General features: G+C 34.5%; 1 protein-coding gene across 5 annotated transcripts in view; it reads left to right on the top strand.

Moving 5' to 3' along the window:
* AGMO (alkylglycerol monooxygenase) overlaps window positions 1-16891 on the top strand; it is a 374058-nt gene that overhangs the window by 163722 nt on the left and 193445 nt on the right. For all 5 annotated transcript variants that reach the window (XM_079932554.1, XM_079932551.1, XM_079932555.1 and 2 more), the window contains one exon: window positions 9402-9497. In XM_079932554.1, the coding sequence (XP_079788680.1) occupies window positions 9402-9497 (96 nt within the window). The remainder of the gene's footprint in view (window positions 1-9401; window positions 9498-16891) is intronic.

The following is a 16891-nucleotide window of genomic DNA, read 5'->3' on the forward strand; positions in this document are numbered from 1 at the left end:
CCAACTCTAGAAAAAAACAACTTAGATCTAGCCATTAGCAATAGACATTGATTCCTGGAACCCCCTAGAGTATCATAAAGAACAATGATTCAGCCATGCAGTTGTTAAACTGGCTGTTGTTCTAAAGTAGCTATGTTTCCATTCTTAATCTCTCAATCCAACACTCATTTTCCAAAATGTCAGCTCTGAACAAGCTAAACTCCTTTATTGCTGTTAGAAAGGAACCTCATAGAGTCCTTATCACAGGCAGAGCTGGTCTAAACCTGATCCAACCTGTTTCCAATCTCATCTTCCACCCTCCCCCATTGTCACCCCATCCAGTTTAACAATTAATTTTCAATTCTCTAAATCTACCATGACACAATGCCTTGATATTTTATTGAACATACAGTTATCTCTGCCTAGAAAGTTATTTATGCTTTACCTCTGATTGTTATATCCTTCAAGATTCATTTCTCTTCTACAGCCACCTTCCTAACTTCCCCAGGTCACTTTTTTTTTTTCTTTCTGTCCTCCCATAAAGCCTTGCATATTCTATTATAATACTTATTTGCATTGTTGTCTTTCACACCAGCATGTAAACTTTGAAGGAAATGAACCTACTTCTATTTTTTCACTGTTACATACTTAGCATGTATAAAGTGCCTCATGCAGTCAGTGCTTAATAAATGCACATAACATGAATGAATGAAACGAAAAGTTTAATAGTTGTCAAAGAAATTATTTTTCTAAGTTACCTAGGGTAAGACCAGTGTGTGAAATAATTTAAATCTGTCAGTCATTTAAATGTTTATGATCTAACAGATCCTCAAAAAATTAGAGCACAGCGTGAGTAACTTAATTATTTTTTGGAATAAAATATATTTTAACATATTTGCATGACATATGAAGCTATTGAATGGGAAATAGTACACTATCTACATTTCAGTAGGTGAGTATTTCTTTTAAAAGCAGTAAAAAATGATAAACAGTTAGTTTAAATGACTGGGTTATGTAATTTTTTTTTAGCTCTGTAGTATCTGTCAGAGGTACTTGTTTTTTAGGTTGGTATTATCAATATTACAAGAATTAGTAAAATATGTTTAGAGCATATTAGCAATCTAAAAATAAGTAAATTTTAACCAGTATCAGAGGAAAGACATACAGTTAAAATACCAATTTGTGAAAACCTTTATATCTGTAAGTTAGGGAATATGTAAATGTATGATGATATTATTTTTGAGCATAATAATTTCAAAATACATATTAATTTCATTGAGGAAACAGTAGAGAACAACTCACTTGGAAGAAAGAAGTCTGGGTTCCAGCCTTAGATCAGTTATTAGCTAGATTTGCCACACTGAACCAATTAAGTAATGTTTGAATCTCAGTGATTTTGAACATGAAATTAGGCATTAATATTTGCTCTGCCTTCTCATATTGTTATTGGAAGATCACCTTAAATAATGTGTGTAAATTCTTTAAATTCTTTGAACTATATGAAGTATGATTCACATGTATAATATTGTTTTTATATTACACATAAAACCGCAGAGGAACTTTTAGTGAAATCTCAGATCTTTTTATTATGACACACTCTCTGCCAAACTACATAAGCAAAGACTATTTTTCAATATATGGGAGTTGGAGTTATATAAAGATAAATGCAAACAAGTAAAGACACAAAAAACTAACAACTTTGATGTAATGCAGTCAAATGCAGTGGGGATAAAATTCTCACAACTCTTATGTCACAGAAGGAAAACATGCCTTGAGCCTCCCATGAAGTAAAAAAAACAAAACTTCTCTCAGGACCTTGCCTCAGAACTCCAAGGTATCCCTTCACCACCCTCAACCTCCATTCAAAGACATTAGTAAGACAAAGTTTATGTCCATACATTAAATAAAAGAAGCACTTTGCCAGTTTGTGTGTTGACCAGTTTTAGATCCTTGATTCTAGCACAGATCAGCAAAATGGAACTATTCTGGTGCTTACCAAGCCATTTTGAAATTTGGTAAAAATAAAATTTTCCCCTGATTTTTGATATTTTTCTTTACAGAAATCTGATAGTCACTTGTAGTCCTTATAATGAAAGATAAATAAGGGTATCATAGTGAAGACCTCTACATAAAACAGCATTATCTTACTGGCATTTAAAAAAAATGTTCAAGTGGCTAAAACACTCCCTTTACATGTTATTTTTCTTGTTTTGAGAAACGCATCCACTCCTGTTTTTTTCTATATACACTTTTGACTGACAGAGGTCTTCATGGTGGCAGAGGTTGGGGATATGAAGAGAAGTAAGACATGAGCTTTTGTGCTTAAGGTGATTGCTTTCCTTGGAGGGATTCAATCAAGTCTATAGCCATTGTAATACAAATTGTTAAGGATTTGGAGAGAGATGTCTGCTCTGAGAACCAAGGAGGGTCAAGTGAAGCACCACAGAAGAAACGAGTCTTGAGCCCAATCTGTAAGAAGAAAAAAATTTTGCCATGAATATGGTTATAAGTGGAACATTATGTAGAAGGAGAATGTCTGTGAAAACACGAAATTATGAACAAATATGATAAACGTAGGGAATGGCAAGTAACATGTATGGTATGTGTATTATTTTCTTAGAACTGCCCTAACAAAGTACCAAAAACTGTGACTTAGAACACCTGAAGTGCATTGTCTCACAGTTCTGGAGGCTAGAAATCTAAGATCAAGGTATCGGCAGGATTGGTTCCTTCTGAGGGCTGTGAGGAAGCATCAGATCCACAGCTTCTTATGGTTTGCTGGCAGTTTTTGGTGTTCCTAGTGTTGTAGATGTATCACTCCGATTGCTGCCTCCCTCTTCACTGAAGTTCCTCCTGGGTTCATGTCTATCTCTGTGTCCAAATCTTCCCTTTTTAGGGGACATAATTCAACCCATCACGGTATGAGTATGGCTAGAATACAGGATGTATAAGAAGGCGGAATGGGGAAAAGGGGAAATGGCTAAGAGCACAGAAATGGGAACAGAAGGGTGGGCCCAGATTTCTTAAAGAAGACTTTCTAAGTGGAAACACAAGCACTTTCTCCAAACATCACAATTTAAGTAGATGTGTTTTAAGGACGGAGATGAGTACTCTACCTGCAATCAGAGGAATTGGCTGTCTGTCATTGCTAATCACAGACTTAAGGAATTATTCAATCTTTAGTTTCTCAATTCTCAAGGAAAATGTCTGTAAAGTATTACAGAAATAAACAAGAATCATAGAAGTGCAGCTATTAGTCAGGTTAAACTACTTTATTAAAATAAAGTAGACATGAATCTGGAGCGCAAAAGACTTTTTAAAAAATATTTCTTTCAAAGTAATTATACCCTTGAGCTTCAACCATTTTGCTTACAGCTTATTCATGGCCAGCTCTCCTCTGTCAACCCCTGCTTTTTCTCCCAGCTTGTCATTCCTCATGGCTTTCCTTCCTACTTCATCTAACCTAAGATGCTTAATGCCCATGACGCTAGCAAGCACAGGCTACCTCCTTCTGCTACATCTGCCCTTAAGTCCCCAAGCCTTGCTTGAATCTGGTCACTCACCTGCTTCACTCCCACACCCAGCTTGCTGAGCGCCATGGGTGTCCTCCATCACCAGCTGGGAGTTTGGTGCCCCTCCACGAATGGCTTCCAAACCCAAATGAGCTGTCAGTGCTGCTAACTAAGCCATAAACATGAGCCTCTCCCCTACCTGGGAGAAGCCTTTCTAAAATTCCTCAGTCTCCTCAAGATCTTTCCACTGCTGCCCCTGTTTGTCAGCCAATAAATGAATTTAAAACGTCACAGAGAAATTAGTTTTTCTGGTTTTCCCTCTCTCTATTTCTGTTCAGATATTTTCATTAAGATTTGTGAATTCACAGGTACATATACTTAATTTTTTTTTTTAATTTAATTTAAGTAAAAACATTTTATATTACGTTGGAGTATAGTTGATTAACAATGTTGTGTTTGTTTCAGGCATACAGCAAAGTGATTCAGTTATACATATACATGTATCTATTCTTTTTCAAGTTCTTTTCCCATTTAGGTTCATAGATAACCAACAAGGACCTACTGCATATCCTTTACCTCTAGTTTTGCAGAAAATGTTCACCTCTCTTCAGTAGGTCTAATCCTTAGATTGGTGACATTGGTCCTACTGTGTTCCTCTGTTGGACTTTGTCCTGTCAATGACTCCTGGCATCTGTCCCTCTTCCTCTCAACTGGCTCCTTCTGAATATGCCATAAATATATTCATGTCTCTCACATCAAATCACACACACACACACACACACACACACACACACACACAATATCTCCTCCCTCATCCATATGTTCTATTCAAGAAATACCTCCAGCTCTCTCCTTCCTTGTTCTTGGAGAAAGAGAGAAGTAAATCAAACCTACCTCTGTTTCATCACCTCCTTTGAATGATTCTTCAACTTACTGAGGTTTGCATTCCAGGCCTACTGCTCCACTGATCCATAGCTGCAAATCCAGTGTCGTTTTTTAGTTCAGTTGATATTTTCGGGACATATTTGCTTCCTCAACAGCTTTCTTGGAATATTCCTCAAGGGCTTCAACACAGTATACCCTAAGCTGAACTTTATAAATCTACTCTTCCTCCTGTTCATCATCTTGGTGAACAACATCACCCTTCACACAAGCCAGGTATCTGGGTGTCTTCTAATTCTCCTCTGTTTCTCTCATTTCCTATGTTTAAATAGTTACCAAATCCACGGGTCTCTTGTATATAGTCTGCCTCTCCATTCCCATGGCTGCTGCTGTGGTGAATGTGCATGATTTTTCACTGGGCTATACAAATAGGATTTCATACCACTTTTATATTTCTTACAAGCTTAAAAATCACACGTTAACTACTCCCTCCTGACCTAGGATAAATCCAGTCTCCTTAGAATGGCATTAAAATGCTCCCTCTCTGGTTTGACCAATGTCTAAATTATCTTTTGTTTTTGTTTGGCTGTGGTGAGCCACAGATTCCCCAGAGCCTTCCTGATGAAAGCTACAGATTGTTTCTTTAGAAAATCACACATTTCCCCCATACATACAAGTTCACACTTTATTATAGTCCTATCCAGGGGGTTCACAGACTTCTTAAGATCTATCCATGAATTCCATGGTTCCCCCCAATCTCTTGCCCATTCTCTAATGGCTTCTGCAGTGCCAGAATACTCACGGTTCCCCCTCAAGGCCATGTTGCTTTTTCCTTCATGATGCTTCCTCATACCACCCCTGCCTGCCCCATTTACTTGATGAACAGAATAAAACCCACTCATCTCCTCCCCATTAGCCTAAGGTCACCTCTAGACCTATCTTTATTCTCTCCTCACACATACAGATTTGTGTTGTTTCTCTCCTTCATGACCCTATTATGTATGACCTCTATCAAAAGATAATAAAATAACCTAAGGTAGATAGTGTAATTTAAGGCAAAAGAGCCTTGGAGTCAGAATAACATGGGTTTGAATGCACGGCAGAAATGGATATATTCGGGAAACAGTATAATATCCTCTGGCCCAGGTACTAAGAGTTTAAGTTTGAGGAAGGAGAAATTTCTTCTGACAAATTAGTACCATCTGAAGCTTTATGATGGAAGTGGCATTTAAACCAGTTTTTAAAACTGTATAGGATTTGGAAGTAGAGAAGAAGATAAGAATTCTCAGAACTAGTTGACATTTACTAAGCTGATTTCAATTTTAGAAATTGGAACCTTAATTGTATCATTAGACTCTTTTTATAGTATTATATTAATCACAAGAAATTAATTTTAATATGATTCATGTGACTTACTCCCTGACATATATCTTTATTTCTTATTAGAAATGTTATTTTTTGTAATTTATGTTGAGTTCATTTTTCTAATTGTAAGTTCATCATTATATTTACTGATTTGTAAGATTTGAGACATTGTTTCATCAATTTTTAAAAATTGAAGTATAGTTGATTTATAATGTTTCAGGTGTATAGCAAAGTGATTCAGTTAAATATACATATGTGTATATATACATATGAGTATATATATATATATATATATATCCACATATATAGATACTTTTCCACATTCTTCCCCATTATAGGTTATTACAAGATATCGAATATAGTTCCCTGTGCTAAAGTAGATCCTTGTTGTTTATCTAATTTATATATAGTAGTGTGTATCTGTTAATCCCAATATCCCAATTTATCCAAACCCCCTCCCCCCTTTCCCTTTGGTAATTATGTTTTTTCCATGCCTATGAGTCGATTTCTGTTTTGTAAATAAATTCATTTGTATCACATTTTTTGTTTCACATATAAGTGATATCATATGATATTTATCTTTCTCTGTCTGACTTACTTTACTTAGTATGATAATCTCTAGGTCCATCCATGTTGCTGCCAATGGCATTATTTCATTCGTTTTTAATGGCTGAGTAATATTGCATTGTATCAAGATACCACATCTTCTTTATCCATTCATCTGTTGATGGACATTTAGGTTGCCTCCATGTCTTGGGTATTGTAAATAGTGCTGCTGTGAACATTGAGGTGTATGGATCTTTCAAATTAGAGTTCTCTTCAGCTATATGCCCAGGAATGGGATTGCTGGATCATTGGTAACTCTATTTTTACTTTTTAAGGAACTTCCATACTGTTCTCCACAGTGGCTGCATCACTTTACATTCCCACCAACAGAGTAGGAGGGTTCCCTTTTCTCCACACCCTCTCCAGCACTGATTAATTTTAGAGTTTTTTATGATGGTCATTCTAAGCGGTGTGAGGCCGTACCTCATTGTAGTTTTGATTTGCATTTCTCTAATAATTTGCAATGTTGAGCATCCTTTCAGGTGCCTGTTGGCCATCTGGATGTCTTCTTTGGAGAAATGTCTGTTTCTGCCCATTTTTTGATTTGATTTTTTTTCGACATTGAGCTGTTTGTATATTTTTGAAATTAAGCCCTTGGCAGTAGCATCATTTGCAAATATTTTCTTCCATTCCATATGTTATCTTTTTGTTTATGGTTTCCTTTGCTCTGCAAAAGCTTTTAAGTTTAATTAGGTCCCATTGTTTATTTTTGCTTTTGTTTCCATTACTCTAGGAGATGTATTCAAAATAATATTGCTGCAATTTATGTCAAAGAGTGTTCTGCCTATGTTTTCCTCTAGGAATTTTATAGTATCAAGTCTTACATTTGGGTCATTAATCCATTTGAAGATTATTTTTGTATATGGTGTTAGAAAATGTTCTGATTTTATTCTTTTACATGTAGCTGTCCAGTTTTCCCAGTACCAGTTATTGAAGAGACTGTCTTTTCTCCATTATATATTCTTGCCTTCTTTGTCATAGATTAATTGACTGTAAGTGTGTGGGTTTACTTCTGGACTTTCTAACCTGTTCCATTGATCTATGTGTTTGGTTTTGTACCAGTACCATACCGTTTTGATTACTGTTGTTTTGTAGTATAGTCTGAAGTCAGGCAGCATGGTTCCTCCAGCTCCGTTCTTCTTTATCAAGCTTGTTTTGGCTATTTGGGATCTTTTGTGCTTCCATGCAAATTAAAAAACTTTTTGTTCCAGTTTTGTGAAAAATACCATTCATAATTTGATAAAGATTGCATTGAATCTGTATATTGCCTTGGGTAATATGGTCATATTAGAATACTGATTCTTCCAATTCAACAACATGGTTCATCAAATACGTTTTTAGGAAATCTTATGGGAAATTCCTTAAGAAAGTGTTCTATGGGCTAACAGGCTGTGGTTTGTACTAGCATGATAAAGTCTCTGAGAATTTCTATGGTAAGGAAAGTTCACTTGCCTTACTCAACTCTTCACAGTTTATCTGATGATAGAACACCCTTTTCCATAATACCTGTTGTTATCTCAAAGGACTATTTCTTCACACTTTGAGGAATTATAATGAACTATAAATAGTCATCTTGTATGAACTCTTTTTCTAGAGAGAACTATTTATTAAGCATCAAGATAAGTTTGTTCTATATTTTTATTTACATCTCAAAGTTTCCAAAATATTCCTTAACTTAAAATACTTAAATCATTGGTCATATATGTGTTTCAAATATTTTTTTCACCTATTGTAAGAGAACTATATTAATATATTCTCAAATCAAATCACAGTATTAGAGATTTTTTGGAACTAAAAAGATGGCTAGATTTCAGATGGTCTTCTCCTTCACCAGTCATTTGAGGAAACTGGAGCCTAGAGAAGTTTAAGAAATTTGTAAATATTGCAGAGCCATTCTGTAGTAGAATGAAGGCTTAAAAGGGAATGTCTTGAGTAAGAGCCCAGTGTTCTTTTGTTGTTCACTAATCTAATCCATTGCTTAATAATGAATTTATAAATAATGCAACTGATCCTGTTGTGATGACAGCTGAGATTTTTCATGACTTAAAGTTCGAAACAAAAACTATAAGAAAATGTCTGATTTCAAATATATCCTCATTACTAAACGTTGTTGAGATGATATTTGGCCTAATTGGGAATAAAAGCTTTAAAATAATTCAGAAATAAAATTGTAGTATTCTGAAAGCATGTTTTGAAAATATCTCATCTTTTGGAAATACTAACTTTATAAACCCCAAAATGTAAAGTTGAAGTCTGATTCTTTTTCTTCCTATTTTGTTGTTTAGTTTTTCATTTAATAGAAAGTTTTCTTACAACATGAAACCACTCTTGGGGATCAAAGTCATTGGGAGAACACAGCAGATTGTGCTTACTCATTGATTCTAACCAGTGGTTTACGAATAAGTTGTTTCCCAAGGCAGAGGCATTTCCGTCTGTTAGGAAATAGGGACCTTCAAAACTTGTTTCCACAATGGCACAGTATCATAGCTCCTTCTTTACTAACTTTGAAAAAAAATCAGGAGATATTGTCAACCACAAAATAATAAAGTAAAATTTAAGAGGGAAAATGTATTCTTTCCCCTTCTCATATGAAGTTACTGTCTTTTACTATAATTGCATTTTGTTACTCAGAATGCCATAATAATACAGTGTTTAGGAGCTGTCAAGGTATAAAGGCACATGCTCCTACATTTCTTTTACTTAAAGAAAGTGTGTATTTTTGTATATATTAAAAAACCTCTTTACTTCCAGGAAATACACCCAACCTTTTCAAGATTAAGGAAACAACGTACATTGTATGCTTTGTTAAGAAGACAATATTAAATGTGAAATAGAAGTCCAGTGGACTTAGCTCCAACATGTCTATAACTTTATCATCATGTGGAAAAATTAATGTTGCCAGGTCAAACATGGCAATAAAATGTACAGAATAAGATATATTTGCTAAAAATAAGACATATTTGCTGAAGGATAGACTCAAAATATTGAATCATTAGTGATAGTATATGTTATGTTGAGAAGTCCTATGTGCAAATTTATAATGTTTTAATCTTTCAGATATTCTACTCTCCACTGGCCCTCTTCATACCACCTTCAGTCTATGCTGTTCATCTTCAGTTCAATCTCCTCTACCAGTTTTGGATCCACACAAAGGTAATTTTTTTTCTTAAGTTTTATACCTAAATAGCCTAAAGCAATGTCCTAGAAATCCACTAGCAGCTGATTTATTGTGTAAGAAAAACCTTTGTTTGCCTTCTTTAAGGAGAAACATGTGTTCATTTTTATTCCTTTTTACTGAATATATATTGCAACGTTTATAAGAAGCAATGAGGCCAGTTGGTCTCAATTAAATAAAATAATTTTTGAACTGTTAAGTACCAAAATGTTTTAATACTGTACTCAATACAGTATCTTCCTGTATTACAGTTTATTAAACATAAAGATGTTGAAATTCATTTCAATTTAGAGATACAAATTTATATATATGTATATATTTGTGAATATTTTGTTTATATATTTAATATATACTAGTTATAATAATTTATATGTATAATATAATTTCTTGTTATATAATGAACAATATTTAATTATATAAGATATATAATGTTTATACATTTTTAGTTATATATACATATATATATCAATCGGTGGAAACTGCTTGAAAACTCCTTGAAAAACATTTAATGCTTAAAGAAATTATCTAAATATCTTTTGATTGGAAACCTTTCTCTAGTTTTAGAGTTTAGGTTTTATTTAAAGAGTGTTCAATAAGTTTTTTCTTCCACAAAAGTGAACAAATATAATTTCTTGGGTCTTCTGTGGTATTTCAAATTGTCAGACTTGAATGTTTGCAGATAGATCATTAAGCAACTGATTGTTTTATGAACTATCATATTGATCTGGTTGTTAAATACCAAAAATCACAGACCCTGAAAAGTTCTTACTTATGCACATTAGAACCCTTTCAAGCATTTGGTATTTATCGGAAGCCTTTTGAAGTTCTAGAGGAAGCATGCTGACAGGTGTTGCAACTGGTTGAACACTACCACAAATCACAGCTGCATTAGATGCCAAAGCTTGATACAACAAAGTGCACTATTTCATTAATCTGCAGTATTTCATGCTACTTATTTACTTGGAATAAAGACTGTTACCGTGACTTTGGACGTATGTGGCATTATTTGAAGATCTGTCATGAAATAGTATTGCATTTTATGGTAGCTGACATACATCAAACAGTCAATACTACAACCATCTGAAAGAGTTGTTGAGGCCAGTTCTGACTCTAGAGGTCAAAGACAAATTTGTTTAAATCAGTGGAGGGAAGCTTTGTGATGATTTACATGGAGGGGTTAAAGGAGAAATACATTTTTATAGCAGCTCTGCTCCACATCATGCCATGTGTTGGGTCTGGTATTAGTCTGGATACAGAATAATGGTGCCTAAGTAACTTTCGCCTTTTCCTGTGGCCCTCCGAGAAGTCCATGAGCCAGGGCTTGAGTTCTATCCTAAGAAGTAAATGGGGAGTAGAGGAAAGCCAGTGGTCAGACATTTCTTTTAAGCTCAGAAGCTGCATGTGGCTTCATTCTAACTTGAAAGCAATGCATTAGAGCCTCTCACTTGTGTTGTGCTTTAGACTTTTGCGAGTACTGTACGCGTATAGTTACTACAGTTCAGTGGCACAGAAGTAAGAGCATACCTTCTGAAATTAAGATTTGATTCTTGGAATTTTAAATTATACATTAACTGTGAGTACATTTCTAAAATTTTTACAGCTGTGTACTTAATTGCATTAATTATTCTAGACAGCATACTACCATTTGTTTACTAATAACAGAACCACTCAGGAAGTAGAGCCAAGAGATTTGTAGCAGTGGCTGCTTCTGGAGAGAGGAGCAAGTGATACAAAGAACTGGAGTGAGGAGAAGACTTAACCTTTTTAAAAGAAAAAATATATATTATCATGCTTTTGCCCTACTTTTTAGAGATTAATACATATTAGATTAAGAAATAACAAATAAAAACTGAAAACAGTGGCCTTCAGCCTAGAAAAATACCCACTTTGTGACTCTAAAATATGTTAGCCCCTTTAGGCCACTTTGGCACTGTTTAATTTCAGGCATCATACTTGGGTCTCCATTCACAGAAACAATATATGAGCCATAGATGTGGCAGTGTTGACCAAAGAGCCCTGTACATACCTGGATGAAGGTTTGATTTCTTACAGTTATTTCACTTCTGCTGACATCCATAAAATCACTTTTCATTGAGGGGAATCTGGCCTAAAGGAAGTACGATTTTCTAAAAGTGAAGAAAAGTTTATTCACTTCAATCAGATGAGGATAAGAGGAAGAAAAAAAACTAACAACATGGTTTTGAAAGATTGTAAATGAGAGATAAAGTAGGTCATATAACGAACTAAAGAGTTTATAACGAAATTTTCTGCTTAGTTTTGAGTTACTTCAATGAAGAAACAATAGCATCTATCTCTTCCTTTTTTTGAAAGTTACAAAACATTCTGCTTAAAACTGTACACTGTTGCTTAATTTTTATGACAGTGTTTTTGTTTATTGTTCATTCATCTAAAGTGTCTGCAGTTCATCGTCAATTATACACTTTTCTTCTGAGTTTGCTAAATGTAATTAGAAAAATATTTATTTAATACATGTTTTAAACTTAGTAACTATGGAATATTGGAATTATTTTTTAAGCTATTAGATGATATTTGGGTGTCAACTGATTTAGATAATACAGTAACGGTAGTAACTTTATCTGTTACCTTTGGTTTAACTTAAATTTGCTATCATATTGTTCATATACATATCAGATGATGCTTGAGCAGAGAAATATAAAAATAATTACTTGGTATTGAAGATTTGAACCATATGATTCGATGACTTTTATAGTGTTAAACTGAAGCTTCTACATGGAACATTATTTTCAGTTACAAACATGAGTGATCTGTTTATGTACTAATATGGACGGATCTCCAAATAAATCAAATTATGTAACAGGGTATAGTGTATACTAATATTTATATGTTAAAAAAGAAAACAACTCTATGTTTTATATGTTCATATATGCCTAAAATGACTCTAGAAATACACGTGGGTAGCCAGCTGTTTTCCCAGGGGAGGGATATTTGGGATGGCTGACAGATAGGATTACAATGAAATGTTAACATTAATTTTACCCAGTCTAATGTGGGTTAAGAGCTATCTTTTGTTGGTAATACTTCCCTAATAACTAATGATGTTGAACAGTATTACATGTATTTATTGGACACTGATACATTTGCTTTAACTAATTGTCCGTTCAAACTCTTATTTTTTATTAAATAATTGTTTGCCTAATTGATTTGTTGAAATTCTTTATAGATTCTAGATATGAATCAATGTCAAATATATGTATTTTAAATATGTTCCCTCAGCTTGTAGCATACCTTTTTATTTTCTTCCTGATGACTTTTCATGAAAAGAAATATTAAATTTTGAAGATTAATTTATCATTTAAAAATTTTATGGTTACTTTCGTTGTATTTCTCTAAGAAATATTTGACTATCACAAACTTTCAAATAAATTATCTTAGGATTTCTTTTGGAAGTTTTTGAACTTTAATTTTCTCTTTGGGTCTGTAATATTGGAACAAATTTTTTGTGAATGGCATTTGGTAGGGGTCAAAATTCATAATGATCTCTATGCACACATCCTCTTACTCCAGGACTATTTGTTGTGGAGACTTTCTTTTATCCATTGAGTTATTTGGGTTCTTTGTTGAAAAGAAATTGACCATATATGTGGTTGAATATAATTTTAGTCTTCTCTTTCATTGATTTGTTTGTCTCCTCTTATACAAATCCCTCACTTTATAGATCACTGTATCTTTATAGGAAGAATTGTTTGTACAGGTTGTAAACTAAAATTCTCTAGGATGTCTCCCATGTGTGATTTTATGGCCTTTTATTTCTTTCTTTCCTGTATTTATGTTATTTATTTACTTTTCTTGCTTTATTGGTTAGAGTTCACAGACAGTGTATTTTAAATCAAATTTTGGAAAAAAATTCTGGCCATTATTTCCTTAAAGATTATATCTATACCTTTCTCTCTTTCCTCTCTTGGGACTCTAAATACATGTTTATTAGACTACTTGATGTTGACTCACAGATCAATAATGCTCCATAATTTTTAAATTTTCACTTTTTTTTCTTATTTAGATTGCATAATTTCGATTAATTTGTCTTCACGTTTGTTTACCCTTTTACTTGCTCTTAAGAATCTGCTTTTAAGCCCACTAGGTGGATTTCTCACATCAGTTATTATGCTTTAAGTTTTAGAATTTTTATTTCTCTGCTGAAATTGTCACCTATTATGACTATCTTTTCCTTTAAGTCTTAATTATAATAATTATGCTTAAATTCTGGTTTGCTAATTCCAACACCTGAGTCATGTGCAAGTCATTTGCACTTCAATTGGCTTTTTTTTTCCTCAGTATGGATCACTTTTTTTCTCTTCTTTGTATATTTAGTAAATTATTACTAGCCAATCTTTATGGAAAACTTGTTGTAGAGACTCTAGATTCTATTGTGTTTCTCTGACCATTTATTTTTTATTGTAGGAGGAAGCAAAATAATTAGCTAACTGTCTTGTGTTTTTGGAGGCTTTGATGTACACTTTGATAGGACATCCATCTTTTAGTACTGTCTTTAGTCCTAGGGCATATACCTTATCTTTGGTGGTCTTTAATATTAGGACAAGGCCTGTCTTGTGTTGTTTTTGTTTTATTTTTTAGGGTTCTTTTCTTTAATTAATTAATTTATTTGTTTTCATTTTTGGCTGTGTTGGGTCTTCATTGCTGTTCACGGGCTTTCTCTAGTTGGTGGGAAGCAGGAGCTATTCTTCATTGTGGTGTGCAGGCTTCTCATTGTCGTGGCTTCTCGTGTTATGGATCATGGGCTCTAGGCACAGAGGCTACAGTAGTTGTGGCACATGGGCTCAGTAGTTGTGGCTCATGGACAGTAGAGTGCAGGCTCAGTAGTTGTGGTGCACGGGCTTAGTTGCTCCACTGCATGTGGGATCTTCCTTGGCCAGGGGTCAAACCCGTGTCCCCCAAAGTGAGAGTGGCATGGACATATATACACTACCAAACATAAAATAGATAGCTAGTGGGAAGTAGCCTCATAGCACAGGGAGATCAGCTAGGTGGTTTGTGACCACCTAGAGAGGTGGGATAGGGAGGGTGGGAGGGAGGTAGATGCAAGAGGGAAGAGATATGGGAACATATGTATATGTATAACTAATTCACTTTGTTATAAAGCAGAAACTAACACACCATTGTAAAGCAATTATACTCCAATAAAGATGTTAAAAAACAAAAACAAACAAACAAGAAAAACGTGTCCCCTACACTGGCAGGCGGATTCTTAACCACTGTGCCACAAAGGAAGCCCTTTTTTTTTAAATTATCACCCTTCATTTTTCTTTTTTTAACATCTTTATTGGAGTATAATTGCTTTACCTGTTATGTTAGTTTCTGCTGTATAACAAAGTGAGTCAGCTATATGTATACATATATCCCCATATCCCCTCCCTCTTGCATCTCCCTCCCACCCTCCCTATCCCACCCCTCTAGGTGGCCACAAACCACTGAGCTGATCTCCCTGTGCTATGCAGCTGCTTCCCACTAGCTATCTATTTTACATTTGGTAGTGTATATATATCAGTGCTACTCTCCAACTTCGTCCCAGCTTACCCTTCCCCCTCCCCGTGTCCTGAAGTCCATTCTCTACGTCTACATCTTTATTCCTGTCCTGCCGCTAGGTTCATCAGAACCATTATTTTTTTTTAGATTCCATATATATGTGTTGGCATATAGTATTTGTTTTTCTCTTTCTGACTTACTTTACTCTGTATGACAGACTCTAGGTCCATCTACCTCACTACAAATAGTTCAATTTCATTTCTTTTTATGGCTGAGTAATATTCCATTGTGTATATGTGCCACATCTTTATCCATTCATCTGTTGATGGACACTTAGGTTGCTTCCATGTCCTGGCTATTGTAAATAGTGCTTCAATGAACATTGTGGAACATGTCTCTTTTTGAATTATGGTTTTCTCAGGGTATATGCCCAGTAGTGGGCATATGGGTCATAATGGTAGTTCTATTTTTAGTTTTTTAAGGAATCGCCATATTGTTCTCCATAGTGGCTGTATCAATTTACATTCCCTCCAACAGTGCAAGAGGATTCCCTCTTCTCGACACCCTCTCCAGCATTTACTCTTTGTAGATCTTTTGATGATGGCCATTCAGACTAGTGTGAGGTGATACCTCACTGTAGTTTTGATTTGCATTCTGTAATGATTAGTGATGTTGAGCATCCTTTCACGTGTTTGTTGGCAATCTTTATATCTTCTTTTGAGAAATGTCTATTTATATCTTCTGCCCATTTATGGATTGGGGTTTTTTTTTTTTTTGATATTCAGCTGCATGAGCTGCTTGTATATTTTGGATATTAACCCTTTGTTGTTTTGTTTACAAATATTTTCTCCCATTCTGAGGGTTGTCTTTTTGTCTTGTTTATGGTTTCCTTGACTGTGCAAAAGCTTTTAAGTTTCATTAGGTCCCATTTGTTTATTTTTGTTTTTATTTCCATTTCTCTAGGAGGCGGGTCTAAAAGATTCTTACTGTGATTTATGTCCTAGAGTGTTCTGCCTATTTTTTCCTCTAAGAGTTTTATAGTGCCTGGCCTTACATTTAGGTCTTTAATCCAGTTTGAGTTTATTTTTGTATAAGGTGTTAGGGAGTGTTCTAATTTCATTCTTATACATGTAGCTGTCCAGTTTTCCCAGCACCACTTATTGAAGAGGCTTCTTTTCTCCACTGTATATTTTTGCCTCCTTTTAAAAGATAAGGTGACCATATGTGCGTGGGTTTATCTCTGGGCTTTCTATCCTTTTCCATAGATCTATATTTCTGTTTTTGTGCCAGTACCATACTGTCTTGATTACTGTAGCTTTGTAGTAGTCTGAAGTCTGGGAGCCTGATTCTTCCAGCTCCGTTTTTCTTTCTCACAACTGCTTTGGTTATTTGGGGTCTTTTGTGTTTCCATAAAAATTGTGAAACTTTTTGTTCTAGTTCTGTGAAAAATGCCATTGGTAGTTTGATAGGGATTGCACTGAATCTGTAGATTGCTTTAGGTAGTAGAGTCATTTTCACAATGTTGATTCTTCCAGTCCAAGATCATGGTATATCTCTCCATCTGTTTGTATCATCTGTAATTTCTTTTATCAGTGTCTTATAGTTTTCTGCATACAGGTCTTTTGTCTCCTTAGGTAGGTTTATTCCTAGGTATTTTATTCTTTTTTTTGCATTGGTAAATGGGAGTGTTTCCTTAATGTCTCTTTCAGATTGTTCATCATTAGTGTATAGGAATGCAAGAGATTTCTGTGCATTACTTTTGTATCCTGCTACTTTACCAAATTCATTGATTAGCTCTAGTAGTTCTCTGGTAGCATCTTTAGGATTCTCTATGCATAGTATCATCTCA

The sequence above is a fragment of the Stenella coeruleoalba genome (genome assembly GCF_951394435.1).
Source record: "Stenella coeruleoalba genome assembly, chromosome: 9".
In the NCBI taxonomy this organism is placed as follows: Eukaryota; Metazoa; Chordata; class Mammalia; order Artiodactyla; family Delphinidae; genus Stenella; species Stenella coeruleoalba.